Consider the following 17,604-nt stretch of genomic DNA (forward strand, 5'->3'; position numbering starts at 1 on the left):
CTGGAGTCGATTTCCTTCTAGAGGGTTGGAAAGTGGTGGGTAGGGCCAGCTTTTCGAGAAAAATATCTTAACATCTGGGCCTTGAAGGATGAGTAGAACGGACATCTGAATGGATTGAACATAAGAGAGGAATACAATACCTGGACATCCCAGATATGAAAGAGATGAAATAACACATCCTGGGTAACATTAGCTTAACTGAAGAAATCAAAATGACACGTTCTATTTGCAAATCTATGTAATGAAGCCATTATTGTTCTCTCTACGTTTTCCGGTCCAGTTTCTGAGCTTAATTCCTGCATCACCAGTTCTAAAGTTTATGCTGGTAAAAGGATTATCTTCAAACACAAGGATATCATTTTTGTCCAAAGAGCAATATGGATTATGAACCCTCTGAAATACAAACGTTTTCTTGAAATGATTAGACTGTGATTGTTTCTGTAGCTGGATTTTTAAAGTGCAGTTTTATTCAATATGTTACGTGAGGTCATCTCAAAAAGCTGCACACATCCTCGGTGATAGCGTGTGAGAGGGTAAATAGAAAAGGGGATCTCTGACAATAAAATTTTAAAACAAAACAGTTGAAATGAAAACTAAAGCATTACGATTGCAAAGAAAATACACAAATTCATGAAATAAAAATTGAAAACTCAAGAAGGCTCCTTCTCTGGCCATTACACTCACGTACCAGGTAGAGCTGGTGCCGGCGATATGTGGTTACAAAGAACGAGATAGGGTTTCTAGTCGTTTCTTTATACTTTTCCATATACAGAAGCATGTAGATACTTACAGATCAAAAATCGTGTTCACCAAAGTAGGCCCTCACTATAATAACTGCGATTTTGTTGAGGTCCCATGACTACATTGACAAGAGAATCATTCTGATGCATAAAATAATAACCGGGAAATTCTCTTGTTAGAGATTATCCGAGAAAATGCCGTTTAACACGTCGGCTGCCGGCAGAAAGGAGTCCTAGGAACTTAAAGAACGCAGTGAGGAATGACACTCAAAAAGAGATGCAAATGATTTGCAAAAATAAATGCTACCTGAAATCACTTTCCTATAGGGCCCTGGGCTCAGGAAGACTCCCTTCCATGCAGCAGAACAGAAGAGTCTGTTGGTTCCTCTTATCCAAGCTCATGACAATCCTTCCTTTTATAATGGCTGCGATATAAAGCATATATGAACTTTCTGCCAAGGGACTATCCATTACTCCCTTTTAAAAGTGCCTAAACCACCCTGGCTGGGTTGCTCAATGGTTAGGGTATCGGCCTGTGAACCTAAGGGTTTCGGCTTGGATTCCTGGTCAAGGGCACGTGCCTGGGTTGCAGGTTAAATCTCAGCCTTGGATTCAGCCCCACAGCGCATGCAGGAGGTAACCAATCGATGACACATCGATGTTTCTCTCTTTCTCTCCCTCTCTCTCTCTCTCCCCTTCCCTTCAAGTCTAAAAACCCAATGGAAAAAATATCTTCAGGTGAGGATCAAAATAACTAACTAAATAAAACTGCCTAAGCCCCACCCCCATTGACACTGACACTGAAAACGCATTAGTCTACAAGTCATGATGCTCTTACTGTCAACCAATTTTAATATCCCCAAAAGGAGAAGTATACGTTCTATGTTTTCTGCCTTTCTCATGTAGCATGAAGAATGGAATTCTTACCCCAGAAATATCAGCTATAACTTAAACGCCCCCTGTCGAGCCTGGAGAGCACTTTGGTGCCTCAGTATTTCCGCGTCCCATTAACATCTGACAACCCGCCTGTGCACTCAGAACCTTGCCCGTCGGGCCAGGGAATGGGCTCTCCGCACACCCATGTTTCATTTCATGGCTGGGAAGCAGAAGATTCCCAGAGCTCTTTGCCAACTGACAGGGGGTGGGAAGGTGCAAATCTCAGTGCTTACATGCAATGGAGAAGGCTCCCCAGCGTGGAGGAAACATCTCAGAGGAAAGCGCCAGCCAGATGTATAACAGGGCACTGCTGGCGGGCAAAGTCAAGAGAGAACATTAAGCCAGCTTCCTGATGACAGCAGAGGCTTAAATCAAGAGCAGAAAATGTTCCCCCCAAAAAGCAAAAGGGGCCATCAGAGATGGATGCATAAAAATCCCACGTAGAAAGAGAAAAATGGGAAGCAAAGCCACATGTGGTTATAAGGCTCTGACTGCATTTTAATGTTCTCTTTCTTCGTTGATAAGAAGTAAATTAATTATAGAGGAAACCGTAAGTGAGAATTTTACCGTCACTGGGTATGTAGAGTGACAATGGACCAACACCACTTACTTATTAAGTAACTACAATGCATAAAGCAATACGCTGGAACAGTGAACGCTGTAGATAAGCTCATAACCTCAAGGAACTTGTAGCAGTTTACGGAGATAATCCTCAACACAGTATTTTTGTTTACCAAGTAAGGGATTGAAAAAAATACACAACCATCCTATATAATAAAAGCCTAATATGCAAAGTGTCGAACCGTTCAACCCTTCAACCAGTCGCTATGATGTGCACTGACCACTAAGGGGCAGATGCTCTGACCAGTAGGTTAGCTTGCTGCTGGGGTCCAGCTGATGGGGACTGGGCGAGACGGGCCAGACATGCCCTAGAGCCCTCCAGCGGTCCCTCCCCAGCCGGCCAACCTCCCATGGTCCCTCCCAGGCCGGCCAGCCCCAATCGGCCCTGATGGGGACTGGGCAAGATGGGCTGGACACGCCCTGGAGCCCTCCCGCAGTCCTTCCCCAGCCCTGATTGTGCACCGGTGAGGTCCCTCAGCCTGGCCTGCCACCCTCTCATAATCCGAGACCCCTCGGGGGATGTCGGAGAACTGCTTTCAGCCTGATCACGCAGGCCAGCTGAGGGACCTCACTGGTGCACAAATCTGTGCACCGGGCCTCTAGTAAGTACAATAAAAATTTAGAGAAAGGAGAGAAGAATGTTCAATGTAAAGGACAAAGGGGCTCTATTGAGCAGCACCTTGAAAAGACAGGTCTACCTTGGACAGAGAGGAAGTAGACAAAGGCACTGCCAGCAAGGGAAACAGAACAAAGTTTAAATACACATCACACATCCACAGGAACAAGCACCAGGCCAAGGACAACACAGGAATTCAGGATAAATTAAGGAGGAGTTTAGAAAGGTGACCAGATGCTGGCCAAGTTAAATACATTTAACTTAACCCATTTGTCTTTAAAGATTTTGAATCTTTTTTAAAAAAGATAGCGCTGTAAAGTTTTCAGCAAGTTCTATTAATATTAAAAAGGAAAGGGCCCTGGCTGGTTTGGCTCAGTGGATAGAACATCAGCCTGCAAACTGAAGGGTCCCGGGTTCAATTCTGGTCAAGGGCACATGCCCAGGTTGTGCGCTTGATCCCCAGTAGGGGGCGTGCAGGAGGCAGCCAATCATTGATGTTCCTTTCTCTCTCTCTCTTTTCCTCTCCCTTCCTCTCTGAAATCAATAAAAATATATTTTTAAAAAAGGAAAGGTATTTTTGTTTGTTTCAACCTTTCTGTGCTAGAAACAGCCTATTATCTCACATTAATTCTATTGTATAAATAGTATTGTTAGCTCGCATACTGCTTGAACTTCTGCCGTTGGTGGTGAGTAGAAGAAAAGTTGTTTCAGTTACTCAAACACACTCCGTTCTTTTAGAACACAAACACACAAATCCTGGTTATCAGCTCTACGTGGAAATTATGTTTTAAACACTGAAAGGAATCTCAAATTTTAAAATCCAAATATTAAACATTTTATATCTTAGAAATAACAAGCTAGTGCCAACTTTTGTGTTTGTTTTCTACACAAGATATCACCTCTCGGTTTAAGAAAGTAACTTGTTCCTCAAAACCCTTCCTTCGGTAGAAAACTTGCTATCCTTAATTTAAATGTAAAAAGCTATAACAGTAGCTCCCAAGCAATCACCCATTAAAAATAAAATCTCAAAAATCACTGCTTCTCCCAATAAAGCAAGCACCTCCATAAAACAAGAGTTGAAAGCAGATACAGAAAACCTTAGGGGAAATATAAAATAACAAGATACGGCAAAATAACAAACAAGAAATGAAACATCCGCAGATGTAGCTCAAGAAAGAAATGTCAGAGAAAAATACACTGTAACTGGTGGGGAAACGCCATATTAGATGTAGCACGCGGGAGAAGAGACACTGTGGAAAATATACTGAGAGGCGTGAGCAAAACAAGCAGATGAAACGGAAGTTAACAAAAAATTTAAAAGGACTTCCAACATATATAACCAGTGTTCTTAAAGAAGCAGAACATGACGCGAAAGTGTTAATGCTCAATCCATTATACCCCTTTACTCAAGGACAACGGCCCAGATAAACCTTTTTGAACGTGAAAGGCACCAGGGAAGGTAGTTCTTATGATCAACTTCAGCTACACGGAAGCGATGTCACAAGGCCTGGAGGTGAGCTCTGAATCCATTTAACCACAGAAGTAGCATTAAACCAAAAGAGGTTATGATGGCAGAACAGATCGTGACTGTCACAGACCCTGATCATATATACTTAAAAAGACATTGCTTTCATTCATGATAAAAATCACTAAGGTAGACATAACCAAAGCAGTCAGGCAGCAACTCACAAACCTGATCAAAGTCTCTCATTTGGTCCCTGGAACGCCCCCCGATTTAATCAATGGCGCACCGGTGTTTCTATCAGCTTATGAAGTGAAATGCTGCTTTGATGCCTCATGCCCCGAGTCTGTCTTTTTGAGTTGTTTGCTTTGGTTGCCTGGTTGGTTTTACTGTTGTGCTTTGTTGGTTTAGGTGAGTGCAACATGGGCAAGTACTTCTGAAAGAGACGGCTCTCGATCTACAGAAGTTTCTCTGGTGAGAATCTGGCAGCCCGTGAATGGAAGATTATGAAAACTCCTTCAGTTGTCACGGCACAGGCGACTCCGCTTTAAGGAGAAGGCTCCCTCCCTAGCTGCCTTCCTTTAGTGATCCTCAGGCACCAGCTTGCTTCTGGGTAACCATGGACCTGGGCAATGAACCCCATTTGTGCTCGTCAATTAAGTCAAATGCCACTCGAGCTTCTCGAAGAGCAAGAGTCTAACCTTAGAAACATTACGGGATTCGGCATCACTGGTTTCCTTTCCTTATCCTTGAAACCTGTTTGCACCACCCAAACAGAGGTATGTGTGCAAGTTAGGCACCTGTTTCTTTGGGCTACTTCAATGTACAGGACATATTTTTCCTTTTTTGTTTTCACAACTTCCTTTAATACTTATTATGCATCATTTATTCTGGCTTAGGGATTGTAGTGCTATAAAAAAAAAAATAATACAGCCCTAACCGGTTTGGCTCAGTGGATAGAGCGTCAGCCTGCGGACTCAAGGGTCCCAGGTTCGATTCCGGTCAAAGGCATGTACCTTGGTTGCGGGCATATCCCCAGTAGGGGGTGTGCAGGAGGCAGCTGATCGATGTTTCTCTCTCAACGATGTTTCTAACTCTCTATCCCTCTCCCTTCCTCTCTGTAAAAAACCAATAAAATATATATTTAAAAAAAATAAAAAAATAATACAAAGGGGAGTTTAAACAGGGTACGTTCAATGAACTAAAAATGTCTTACTAGGTTGTATATTGCAGTGGTCCCCAAACTGTGTTGATCAGATAATCCTGGGAAAGATAAGATGTATGGACTGATGAATACATTTATTTATTTTTGTTTCATTGATTTCAGAGAGGGAAAGAGAGAGAGAGAGAGAGAGAGAGAGAGAGAGAGAGAGAAACATCAATGATGAGAATCATTGTCAGCTGCCTCCTGCATGCCCCACACTGGGGATCAAGCCCGCAACCCGGGCATGTGCCCTGACCAGGAATTGAACCAGGACCTCCTGGTTCATAGGTTGATGCTTAACCTCTGAGCCACGCCGGCCAGGCAATACATTTATTTTTAGGTGCACATTATAAAACATAATATAGAAATTCTAAAGAATTAAAGATGCAAATATTTTATTTAATGGCAAACAACTTTCTATTGCCACCAAAAACGATTCATGATATTTATGAAGAACATGATTTAATATCCGCTATTATTTCTGAACATCTCAGTTTAATCCTTTGTGGTTGAGCAATTTGTTTTAATACTTGGTTTGAATGGCTGTCAGAGTCATGTCACGAAGATATGCAGATATGATGGAAAAGGGCACCATGGCACTGAACCCTCGGTTTTGAAGTCCAACCTCTGATAAAGAAAGGTTTAAAGTTTTTTTTATTATTATTATTTTGCTGTTACTGCTCCTCACTGACATTCAGCAAGTAAATGTCCATCTTCCCCGATATTAGTCACTCTTGAAAGCTTATGAAAGCTATCAAATGTTTAAATTTTTTAAAACTGTGTCCTAAAACCAATAAAACTTTGTAAGATTTTTTCCCCACCAGATTAGGACATTCCAGTTTCAACTTATTAAACATGCAGATGTGAAGGGTTTTAATAGGTGACATGCATCTTTTTTTTAATACATATTTTTACTGATTTCAGAGAGGAAGGGAGAGGAATAGAGAGAAACATCAATGATGAGAATCACTGATTGGCTGCCTCCTGCACGCCCCCTACTGGGGATTGAGCCTACAACCTAGACATGCCCAGGAATTGAACTGGTGACCTCTTGGTTCATGGGTCAATGATCAACCACTGAGCCATGCCAGCTGGGCCATCTTTTTTTTTAAAAAATCACGTTTCCAAATACCCATTTCCAAAAATGCTGTCCGGGTAGCGCAGGTTTCTTTGGAGAAGCAGGTACTCGCTCACTCCCTGTTAAAACATTGCTTATACCTTGAAAGGCTATATTTAAGTGTATTGTTAAAAAATTTCCTATGAGGTAGCTCCTCCTGAAACCACTTAACACAGAAAGGTCAGCAAATGTGGACACCTGTCTTTTAGTAAAAGGAAAATAAAGTAACAATTCTTTGTTCTTTTGTTAAAACAATGCTTGTGTGGCAGAAATACATTGACATTCATTACTCTTCTCATCACAAAGTGTGTACAAAGATTCTACTATATTTTAAAAGAACCCGCTGTTCCAGAATCAACTAAGCAAAACTGTTCTATGGCACGGTCTGCATGTGCCTTTAGCTGCTCTCCTTCAATAGTTTGCTCAACAACTTGCTTGTGAATGACACAGCAAAAGAATTTCATATATGTCACTATCAATAACTGTGAGTGCAAATCCTTATTTCAAATAACCTACTTCATCATTTCTAATGGGCAGGGCTGACGGCTGGTCAGATTTCATTAAATTATTTTTATCCCAAATGGGAACACCTGCCAGATGTCCCCCGACAGCCATTCTCTCCTTCAGGATCAGAAACTCAGAGGGCACATGACCGCCCAGAGCAAAGATGACATTTTGCACATGGCCTTGGAACTGAGTTTTGGTCATGGGGACAATAGACTTAGAAGGAGGGGCCTATCTTCTCTTCCCTTTCCTCCTACCTGGTTGGAGTTCAAGTTTGATGGCTGAAATTTAAGCAATCCTGGAAGCAGGAGGGCGAAGCCAGGTGTGGAGGCGGCCGGAACAAGAAAGGAGGCACCTGGGTCCTTCATGGCTATGTTGCCATCGAATCTGCCCTGACTGCCTGTGTTTGTGAGAGCAGGACACTGCCATCTTTCCTGAGCTGTGCTATGCTGGTTCTCTGGCTCCTGCTGCTGCTCCGAGCCCTGACTAATGCACCTGGCCACAGGTGATGACGAGCTCATGCTGGCAGTCCCAGAAGAGGCAGCTCTGCCATTTTCTCATGTCAGCATGTTACCTTCAACCGGCAGCTTCCTAACAGAAACTGTTTTCAAGCCACTTGCCTGCGGTGTCCAAATTAGTTCATAAAGATAACATAATATACTCTTCAAATCTGCTCGATCACAAATGCATGCACTGCGACGAGCAGGAGTTAAGGGGGGCTCCTTTAAGCAATATTAACTCTTCTCTCTGGAGAATATGTGTAGCCTGTGTCTGATGAAATACTGACCATGGGAGAACACCAGCATCCGTGTTAGACACTAAAGCTTCGTTGTTTCTGGTCGACACATAAATACACAAACCAGTTCCACTCTCTTCCTGTCCCTTTCCCACCCCTACCAAACGTCCTTACGCACCTGCCAGGAGGGCGAGCACCCACCATCGAGGGCATCGGTGCATGAAGAGCTAACTATAAACAATTTCTCTCCGGGGTCATGATCATATACTGTGAGATGAAAATGTTCATTCGTGAAGAAGTCAGCATAAAAAGGTCTTCTCCATAAAACTGAAAACTTGAAAAAGGAAATGGTACATCCAGGGGTGGGTGCATGTGAGGATTTGGGGTCTTACCTGAAAACCTCAAGCGCTATCCTTTCTGGTAACTTGGGAGCCACCTGCTTGAACGCTTTCTGGAAATCTTCCAAAGTTAAATATCCGCGATCTATTTGAAAACAAAATGTAAACCTTCACTTACCTCGATTAACCCTATGAACTGTTATTTCAGCCATAAGACTTGCAAGACGCTTTCATATGTCATTAGGAAAAGAACAGTAACGTATGGCCGGTTTTACATGTTCGGTAATCTGAGATTGTCTCATTGGAAGGATTTACGAATCCAGTCGTACTCTCCCTGAGTGCAGTCCGGGGTGATCCGGAAGGCCACTTCCAGCCCTATCATCCTCGGACTCTCTGAGTCCCAGGGAGAGGACTGTAGAGACATACACTGCAATAAGTTCAGGTTCAAGTCTTTGAAAAATGACAAAAAAATTTATTCTTCAAAATTCATTTGTTTTCTTGCTTGATGTTAGAATCCTGTATAATAAAAGCCTGGGTGGCGTCGCGCCAACGCCCTCACACGGTGTCATCACAAGATGGCCACCACAAGATAGCCAACAGGGGAGGGCAGTTGGGGGCGACCAGGCTGGCAGGGGAGGGCAGTTGGGGGCGACCAGGCTGGCAGGGGAGGGCAGTTGGGGGCGACCAGGCTGGCAGGGGAGGGCAGTTGGGGGCGACCAGGCTGGCAGGGGAAGGCAGTTGGGGGAGATCGGGCTGGCAGGGGAGGGCAGTTGGGGGGCGATCAGACCAGCAGGGGAGCATTTAGACATCAATCAGGCCGGCAGGGGAGCAGTTAGGGGACGATCAGGCTGGCAGGCGCGAGTGGTTAGGAACCAGCGGTCCCCAATTGTGAGAGGGATGTCCGATTGGGCCTAAACCAACAGTCAGCCATCCCCGAGGGGTCCCAGATTGGAGAGGGTGCAGGCCGGGTTGAGGGACACACACACACACCCCGCCCACACACACACACACACACACATGAATTTTGGGCACTGGGCCTCTAGTTATAACATAATCATATTGAGGGGGAAGCCATAACAGTAGCCAAGATACAGAATCTGGACTTTATGAGTATTTTCACCCTGTGTGAGATGTGTGGGGTGTGGGAGATCTGAAGTCACTTCTCGGCCACACCTGGTGTGGGAAAACAATTCCTCCAGTAAAATGTGGGTCACAGCAGGAGCCGAAGGAGATACCATGTGTAGGTGGCTCATGACCTATAATCCCGCATGGCCAGCCCTTTTGTTGCCCGGATTCTAACCGCTAAGTACAATTATATAACTGTTAACTTTATTTTATCCATGGTAAATGTCAAGAAATTAAAATCATGGAGGAGAAAAAAAAATCCACACCAACATCTAAGGTAACAGCTAATGAGGACAGTAAAAAAATAAACTTCCAAGTATATTAATTTCATGTACTGAGTATATGTGCCCATTCACAGTTCTTTAATAGCAATTTTTAATTTCAAAACACTTTGAAGAGACTTACAGTGCCTGTCAAAAGCTGTGAAGATGTGTCTTATTTCATTCCGATACAGCTGAGCTTCCTTCTTCTTCCTTATAATGTTTAAAAACTCCTCGAGTGTTAGACCTAAAAATTGGGGGGGGAATTTTTTTTTCAAAAATGACTGCCTTACTCTTTAATAAAAAAACAAAAACAAACATAAGTAAAAGGTAATACATTATCACAAATTTTATCTTGATTTTGGTGAACAGTATTTATCCCTGAAGATCTATAAAGTCAAAAAGACACTTCGCTAAATGCTAAGGAGGCCTAACACCAGCAGTCAATAGCAAAAACAATAGACAGTTTTACTTCCCTGGGCATTTCCTGGGGATAAAGGAATGGCGACCTCGCAAAAATGTAACACACGTCCCTTGAACAGATCTAACAGACGGGCCCAAACTATATATCAAACAAGGTCTCATAATTTTTCTTTCCCTCTGCGGCTTTGATGCCTTTTTTCCTAGCCAGATGTCATTACCGCAGGTTTTTTTTCCAACTGCGAGATCGGGGCAAAGAAGTAGTTTCTCAAAAGTCAATGCCAATTGCACCCCACAGATAAAAGTGGAGAGAATATTCCATAAACAATGGAGCTGGCACGGTCCCCAGCCTTGGGTCCTCCCGGGGACTGCTCTGCAGCCTCTGGCTCCGCTTCCCGTGACTCTCATAATAGAAGAACCCAGCAGGATCATATGAGATTGGGTACTGTGCTCACAAAGTCTATTAAAATGAATTCTAATGTGATCTTTGTAATAGGTTTAAAGAGCGGAGCCAAGAAGTTAAAACATCTTGGTGTCCTGAGCCCTGAATATCGAAAAACAGCAGTTCATTTTTATACCTCAGGATTTCCATTTTTAAATAAAATATCACTGCCTTAAAAATAGCCCCAAATCACACAAAAACCATGTGCTGATTTCTAAACACCTGCACCCTTTTCCTTTCGGTGAGGTCACACAGAGCTGCATACCCTTCCTAAAATAGTTCCAATGGTGGGGGGAAATGCAGAAAACCGTTTTCTTAATTTTCCACGTTTTTCTTGTTTGTAAGTTAGAGATTTAGGAACTGAAAACGCCCATCTATCTTTATGTGTTGAAACGATTCTTCCGCAAATCTCTAGGATTCACCGTGTGCCAGGCATTGTGTCAAGCTCTGGAAAGAGGGGAAAAGAGAACACCCAGGATTCCAGTCCCAAGGGAGTGCCTGGGCTAGCGGGGAGCACACTGACCGCACAGGTTCGGTTGCAAACGTGCACATAATTATAAGCCGTGGCACATGCAATGAGGGGGAAAGGGAGGTTGTCAGAGGGTCACAGGAACCCTCCTACAGAGGGGCTCTGGTGAAGGAGAGATCTCTCAGAGCAGGTATTATCTAAGCCTAAATGATAAAATACCAAGTGGCTAAAGGATGGGAAGAAGAGCATTCCAGGCAGCGGAAATACAGGTGCCAAGGCCGGGGGTTGGGGGTGGGGGAGAGAGAAGTGGGGAAATGGGAAAAGGCTATTGTGGTTGGGAAGCAGTGAGTGAGAGAGCAAGGCAGGATGGGGTTGGTGAGGTGGGCAGGCCTTTGTGGACCACAGGAAGTCGTGTGGTTTTCATTTAGGTTACAATAGGAAGTCAATAAAAAATAAAAGGTTTGACTTGGGAAGTGGCATGATCTGATTTAGATGTTTTAAAGATCTTCCTGGCTGTTACCTTGAAAAGAACTGGGAGAAAGTGAACGGTAAAAAGGGAGACCCGTTTAGGAGCCTGTTGGCAAGAGACGTGGTTGCTAGGATGTTGGCAGTGGGCGTGGAGGAGAGGAAGGTGTCCGGACCTGTTTCATGACAGATGAAGGGTTAGATGAGGCAGATGAGAAAGAGGGAGATGCCAAGAAGGGTCCTTTAAAGAGCTGAGCAAGACCTGGGAATGAGCAGGATTTGGGGTTACGATGAGACTTGTGATCTGGACTTAAGTGTTCAGTGCATTGGAGACAACCAAGAGCAAAAGTCAAGGAGGCAGCTGGATATGCTCTAGCAACAAGGCCTGTCTCCCAGCACCTACCAGAGTGCCTGGGGTGTGCTCCATACCTATGCATTGCATGGAATTAGCACATGTAGCATTTCCCCCCATAGTAGTTAGGGTGTGTCTGGATGCAGCTTCATTCTCATCCACTCACCCTTGTGAGCAGAGAACATATTTAACACTGAAGTCATCATGCCATGTTCCCACAGACCAAATCCATAACTAGTTTCACGAACACCAAAAGCTAATCGATTAACTAGCGTCTAGATTAGGTGGAATTCTTGAATAATGTACTCAGTGACCTTGGCATATTTCAGGAGTCCCTTCACAGCCTGGCCTCCGTCTACCTTGCTAGCCTCCCTCGCAGATTTCCCGACGTTTCTCTCACACACACCTCCATACCTGTGCGCATGCTGGACACGCTGCCGGGAATGCACGTTCCACTTTCCTCCTAGTGAATTTTTACATCTCCCTCCAGATGCAACGAGGGCCTGGCCTCCTCTTTGAAGACTACCCTGATTTCTTTCAACTGAGTCCCTCTTCTGTGACCCAACAGCCCTCCAGTCATAACACAGTCATAACCAGCCCTCGTCCGGTGGCTCAGTTGGCTGGAGAATCATCCCAAACACCAAAAGGTGGCAGGTTCGATTCCTAGTCAGGGCACCTTCCCAGGTTGAGGGTTCAATCCCCAGTCGGGGCAAGTTCAGGAAGCAACCAATTGGTATTTCTCTTTCACACTGACATTCTCTCTCACATCAGTGTCTGTCTCTCTCAACAACAAGAACATGGTCATGCCCTGGCTGGTTTGGCTAAGTGCGTAGAGCGTTGGCCTGCGGATTCAAGGGTCCCAGGTTCGATCCCCAGTCGGGGGCATGCAGGAAACAGCCAATCAATGATGTTTCTATCTCTCCCTCTCCTTTCCTCTCTAAAATCAATAAAAAAATATTTTTAAAAAAGTTCTCATCACAAGAGGAAAATTAAAAAAAGAAAAAAGTCATAGACTCTGTTGCGTCCTATGGTAATTATTTGGCCACACGTTTGGCTGAAATGTGCTGAGGGAAAGCACTGTTTATTGTCTAAAATTTTACCCCCAGTGCTTATCACAATACCTCGCACATAGGCAGGCATTCATTAATATTTGTTGAATAAGTAAATAAAATAACAGGAAGATACCCCACATGCCCTTAACTCAGAGGTTCTCAACCTTCCTAATGCGGTGACCCTTTAACACAGTTCCTCATGTGGTGAACCCCAATTTCATTGTTACAAATTGAACATAATTAAAGCATAGTGATTAATCACAAAAACAATATGTAATTATATATGTGTTTTCCAATGGTCTTAGGCGACCCCTGTGAAAGGGTCATTCGACCCCCGAAGGGGTCGCGACCCACAGGTTGAGAACCGCTGCAACTTGTTTTAAACTTTCATGGCAACCCATATGGAAATGCAAGTCCCTTCCCTAAAGGGCTTGCTCTCACACTGCATTCAGCGTGGCTCTCACACTGTAGTGCTGCGATCACTTTCAAAGCCAGTGCATAATGGTCTGCCATTCCTGCCTGCAGCTCTGAAATGCAAACACATGAAGGTAAGTTTTGTGCATCTTGCTGCTCTTTAAACGGCCTAGAAATAGAGGTCTTCCCACTAGCTCCACCTGCTGTTCCAACAGTCAAACCTAAAATTACCACTTCACTTCACTTTCAGTGATTCTACTGCCATCGGATTTCATCTCCAATGAGACGTGCATTACCTGTGCCCATTCCTGGAGGGAAACAATATGTTTCAAACACAACATTGGGTCTTCCATGCATACTGTTCACTAATCACAGTTACCTAAACACGCTTTATTATAGTTACACTAGAGGCCCAGTGCACAAGATTCATGAAAGCAGGGGAGGGCAGGGGGGTTCCTCAGCTCGGCCTGCACCCGCTAGCAGTCTGGGAGCCCTCGGGGGATGTCTGACTGATAGCTTAGGCCCGTGCTTCATTTTCCTGTTCCCCGCCGGAATACCAACTTCTGCACATGGGCCACGAAGTTTCAATCGCACTGTATGTGCGTGCCCGCACGTGGTTATTTTGTGGAAAAGCCACACTGAAGGGGCCAAAGAGCCACATGTGGCTCGCGAGCCGCGGTTTGCCAACCACGGGGCTAGAGCATCATCCAGATATGCCAAGGTTGTGGGTTTGGTCAGGGCACTTACAGGAAACAACCAATGAATGCATAAATAAATGGAACAACAAATCAATGTTTCTCTCTCTCTCAAAGCAATCAATAAATAATTTAAACCACTCTTGGCAAAATGGACCCTTTTCATATTCTATAATGAATACATACTTTCCAAACTACGTAATGCATATGATATAGATATCCTATATAATAAAAGGCTAATATGCAAATCAACTGAACAGCGACATGATCGGTTGCTATGTGCACACTGACCACCAGGGGGCAGATGCTCAATGCAAGAGTTGTCCCCTGGTGGTCAGTGTGCTCCCATAGGGGGAGTGCTGCTCAGCTAGAAGCCCTGAGCCGGGCTCACAGCTGGCGAGTGCAGCAGCGGTGGCGGGAGCCTCTCCTAGGAGGCCTAAGCCATCAGTCAGACATCCCCCGAGGGCTCCCAGACTGCGAGAGGGTGCAGGCTGGGCTGAGGGTGACCCCCCTGAGTGCACGAATTTCGTGCACCAGGCCTCTAGTGTCATATAAAGAGACAAACTAGGAAATGCTTTCTTTTCTTTCTTTCTTTCTTTTTTTTTTTTGCTTCTAAGCAATTTCCTAGGAGGGTAATCGTTTTTCATTACAAGGTGGATATATTCAAAAAGTCCAATAAAAATATACAAGTATTTTCCTTGAAAGTTTCATTATGTATAGATATTTTTTGTGGTTCATGGGTGTAAGCTTCAGGGTCTATGCACACAGAGAAACCCTGTGGAAAATGAAGCACTGGTCTAGGTTTGGCCATCACAGGAGCTTAAATTAGAAACTGCAATAAACCTGGGGAGTGAAGGAGAAAACAATAAAAATGCCAAATTGCTTAAGACTTTAAGTCTGACCCTAGATTTAGTAGAAAAGGGAGGGTTTGCGTTCATTATGCCACATATTAATTTTTCTAGGGACTGAAAACGCGGGTTTAAAAGGCTTACCTTTTAAAAGGTATAATGCAAGCCTTCTCTAGTTTGAGAAATAAAATTCAGATTATGACTTCTGGAGGCCACAAGGTGAAAAGAAAAAAAGGATAAAATGTGTGCACATAAAAATATAGTAAGGACAGAAGGTGAAAGTGGCATCCATGACGTACTGTCACAGACAGATGGGCAAGAAAATTCAGAGAACTAATATTTCAGCTTCTTGTATAAGAAAGAGTAAGGGAATAAAGAGAAAAGAATCGTCCTTAATGGAAGAAATCAAGTTTTACTATATCTTGGGGAGGAAATTGACAAGAAAGAGTATAACAGGTTATAGTAGACTAGAGAAGCCTGAACCAATAAAACTTTATTTCAATCAAATGCGGACAGGACTGCCGGAACCGGTTTGGCTCAGTGGATAGAGCGTCGGCCTGCGGACTGAAAGGTCCCGGGTTCGATTCCGGTCAAGGGCATGTACCTGGGTTGCAGGCACATCCCCAGTAGGAGATGTGCAGGAGGCAGCTGATCGATGTTTCTCTCTCATCGATGTTTCTAACTCTCTATCTCTCTCCCTTCCTCTCTGTAAAAAATCAATAAAATATATTAAAAAAAAAAAAATGCGGACAGGACTCATTACCTTCTTTATTATGTGCATCTCCTGCCCATAAGCCTTCAAAGGTTCCTTGGTGTTGATAGTGCAAAGTCCTGATACCTTATTCTGGAATTTGCGCTTCATGATTCCTTCTAGGAAAACTGGTCCTTAACCCTTTCCCAACTCTCAACTTCCATCAGGGCAGCTTACTCCTCTCTGGTGCAGGAGGTAAAAATATTCCAAGGTGGTGGATTCCACTGTTTCCGGTAGGACTCATTATTAACAGTACTAGAGGCCCCGTGTACGAAATTCGTGCACGGGTAGGGTCCCTAGCAGCTGCTGGCTGCCGGCCAGGGCCTCCCTTTGCTCCACGCTGCCCCTGGTGGTCAGCGCATGTCACAGAGAGCGATCAAACTCCTGGTCAGTCGAACTCCCAAGGGGACGCTTTGCGTATTAGGCTTTTATATATATATAGATGACAGCCGATGGCTCTGGGTATGCAGATCTGATGGGGGGTAGGGAAGTGGGGTATTGTAAAATGAGGGACAGGGATCTGGGAGAAGAAATTTCAGCCACTAAGTTGGACACCATGGAGGAAGAGACCCTCTGAGAAACTCCGCAGGGGAGGTTGGCAGAAAGAACGCCCACAGAGGAGCAAAGCTACCCTGCACTTTGCCATTGTCAGCTGTGGAGAGTGAGGGACAAAGCCCCTTCCTCTGTACCATTAGCAAAATGCCTCCACAAAGTCTACGTGACTTTTACAGGAGTGGAGTGTGTGGGATACGTCTAAATTCATGCTGAGTTCCACATCCACTCTGGTGCAGGCAGGTACAGAGAGAGCGCCAGGAGCTGGTGGGCAAGCTCCCAGCTGGTGTGGCCACTGTATTCATTCACTTACTATGTTCTCTTCTTTGCTTCTCCACCTTTCCAATCGCACGCATCCTTCCACATCCGGCTCCTACCACACCTGTGCAGGGAGTGTGGCCTTCCTCTATATCCTTAGAGGCCTTCTTGTCTACAGTATTCAAGTGACACCTGGCCATGAAAAAAGTGACCATACTTCTCTCATCCTCCCTACCCTGTATTTTATCTTTTTTAAATGTCTTTAGGTCAATGTCTGTGTCTCCTAAATTTTTTTCTACCCCAACAATGAAACTTAATATCCTCTAAATGGGTGAACAAATAAACTTATTTAGGGATGAATATCTGGCGATACCACAAAATGGTCCTAGGATTATAGTTTCAAGAAAAGGAAACCTTAATGCATATGCAGTTTCCTGATTATAGAAAAGAACGAAGAAGTCACTTGACATCTTAAGTCAAACAAACAAAACCTAGTTAGACTGGATATAGCATGGCCTTTGATGTTCACATAGAATTTAAAAGACTAGAAAATGGAAATTTAAATTTAGACCAAGAATATATTTAATAGTCAACTGTCTGGTTCAAAACAAATCAGACAGGATAGTAATAAATAAAAGCACACAAGCCAACTGGCCATTAACCTCAGCACCCACAAACTACCTTCCAATCGAACTGACAGCGGATAGCATGACCGAATCAAACAGTCCATAATCACCTTTATGATAAATCAATCTCTTTGATTTTGCCATCATTCAAAGTTAAAGGTTAAAAGTTCCTAGAAAGCTTTTTCTTTTTTAAGCATGAAAGCAAAATAAGTTCATTGCTCTAAAAGGGTAATAATGTAAGAAAACAGAAAGGGGAAAAAAACAAAAACCTCTATCTAATCACCCAGATAAAACAAAATTCTGGTGTACTTTGTTCTGCCTTTTCCCTTAAGGCATACTTTATATGGATCTGGGATAACACACAGACAGCTGTGGGAGGATTCTGTGGGGCCATGTTCATGTGGTTCTCAGCTGTTGCTATTCATACAAAACTAGAGGCCCGGTGCACGAAATTCATGCATGGGGGATGGGGGGTGTCCCTCAGCCCAGCCTGCACCCTCTCCAATCTGGGACCCCTTGAAGGATGTCCGACTGCATCCCTCACACAATGCAGGACTGCTGCCTCCCAACCGCTTGCCTGCCTGCCAGCCTGATCACCCCC

General features: G+C 44.1%; 1 protein-coding gene across 4 annotated transcripts in view; it reads right to left on the reverse strand.

Moving 5' to 3' along the window:
• The window catches only part of EFCAB11 (EF-hand calcium binding domain 11), a 143,765-nt gene that overhangs the window by 112,657 nt on the left and 13,504 nt on the right, over positions 1-17,604 (reverse strand). For 3 of the 4 annotated variants that reach the window (XM_036315263.1, XM_036315236.1, XM_036315254.1), the window contains exons 4-5: positions 9,805-9,906; positions 8,329-8,419 (exon numbers count right to left, since the gene is read on the reverse strand). In XM_036315263.1, the coding sequence (XP_036171156.1) occupies positions 8,329-8,419; positions 9,805-9,906 (193 nt within the window). Of the gene's footprint in view, positions 1-6,048; positions 6,207-8,328; positions 8,420-9,804; positions 9,907-17,604 lie in introns of those variants that run through there. The other variant, XM_036315243.1, reaches the window with a different exon arrangement.

Source organism: Myotis myotis, unplaced genomic scaffold (assembly GCF_014108235.1).
Source record: "Myotis myotis isolate mMyoMyo1 unplaced genomic scaffold, mMyoMyo1.p scaffold_m19_p_1, whole genome shotgun sequence".
Lineage (NCBI taxonomy): Eukaryota > Metazoa > Chordata > Mammalia > Chiroptera > Vespertilionidae > Myotis > Myotis myotis.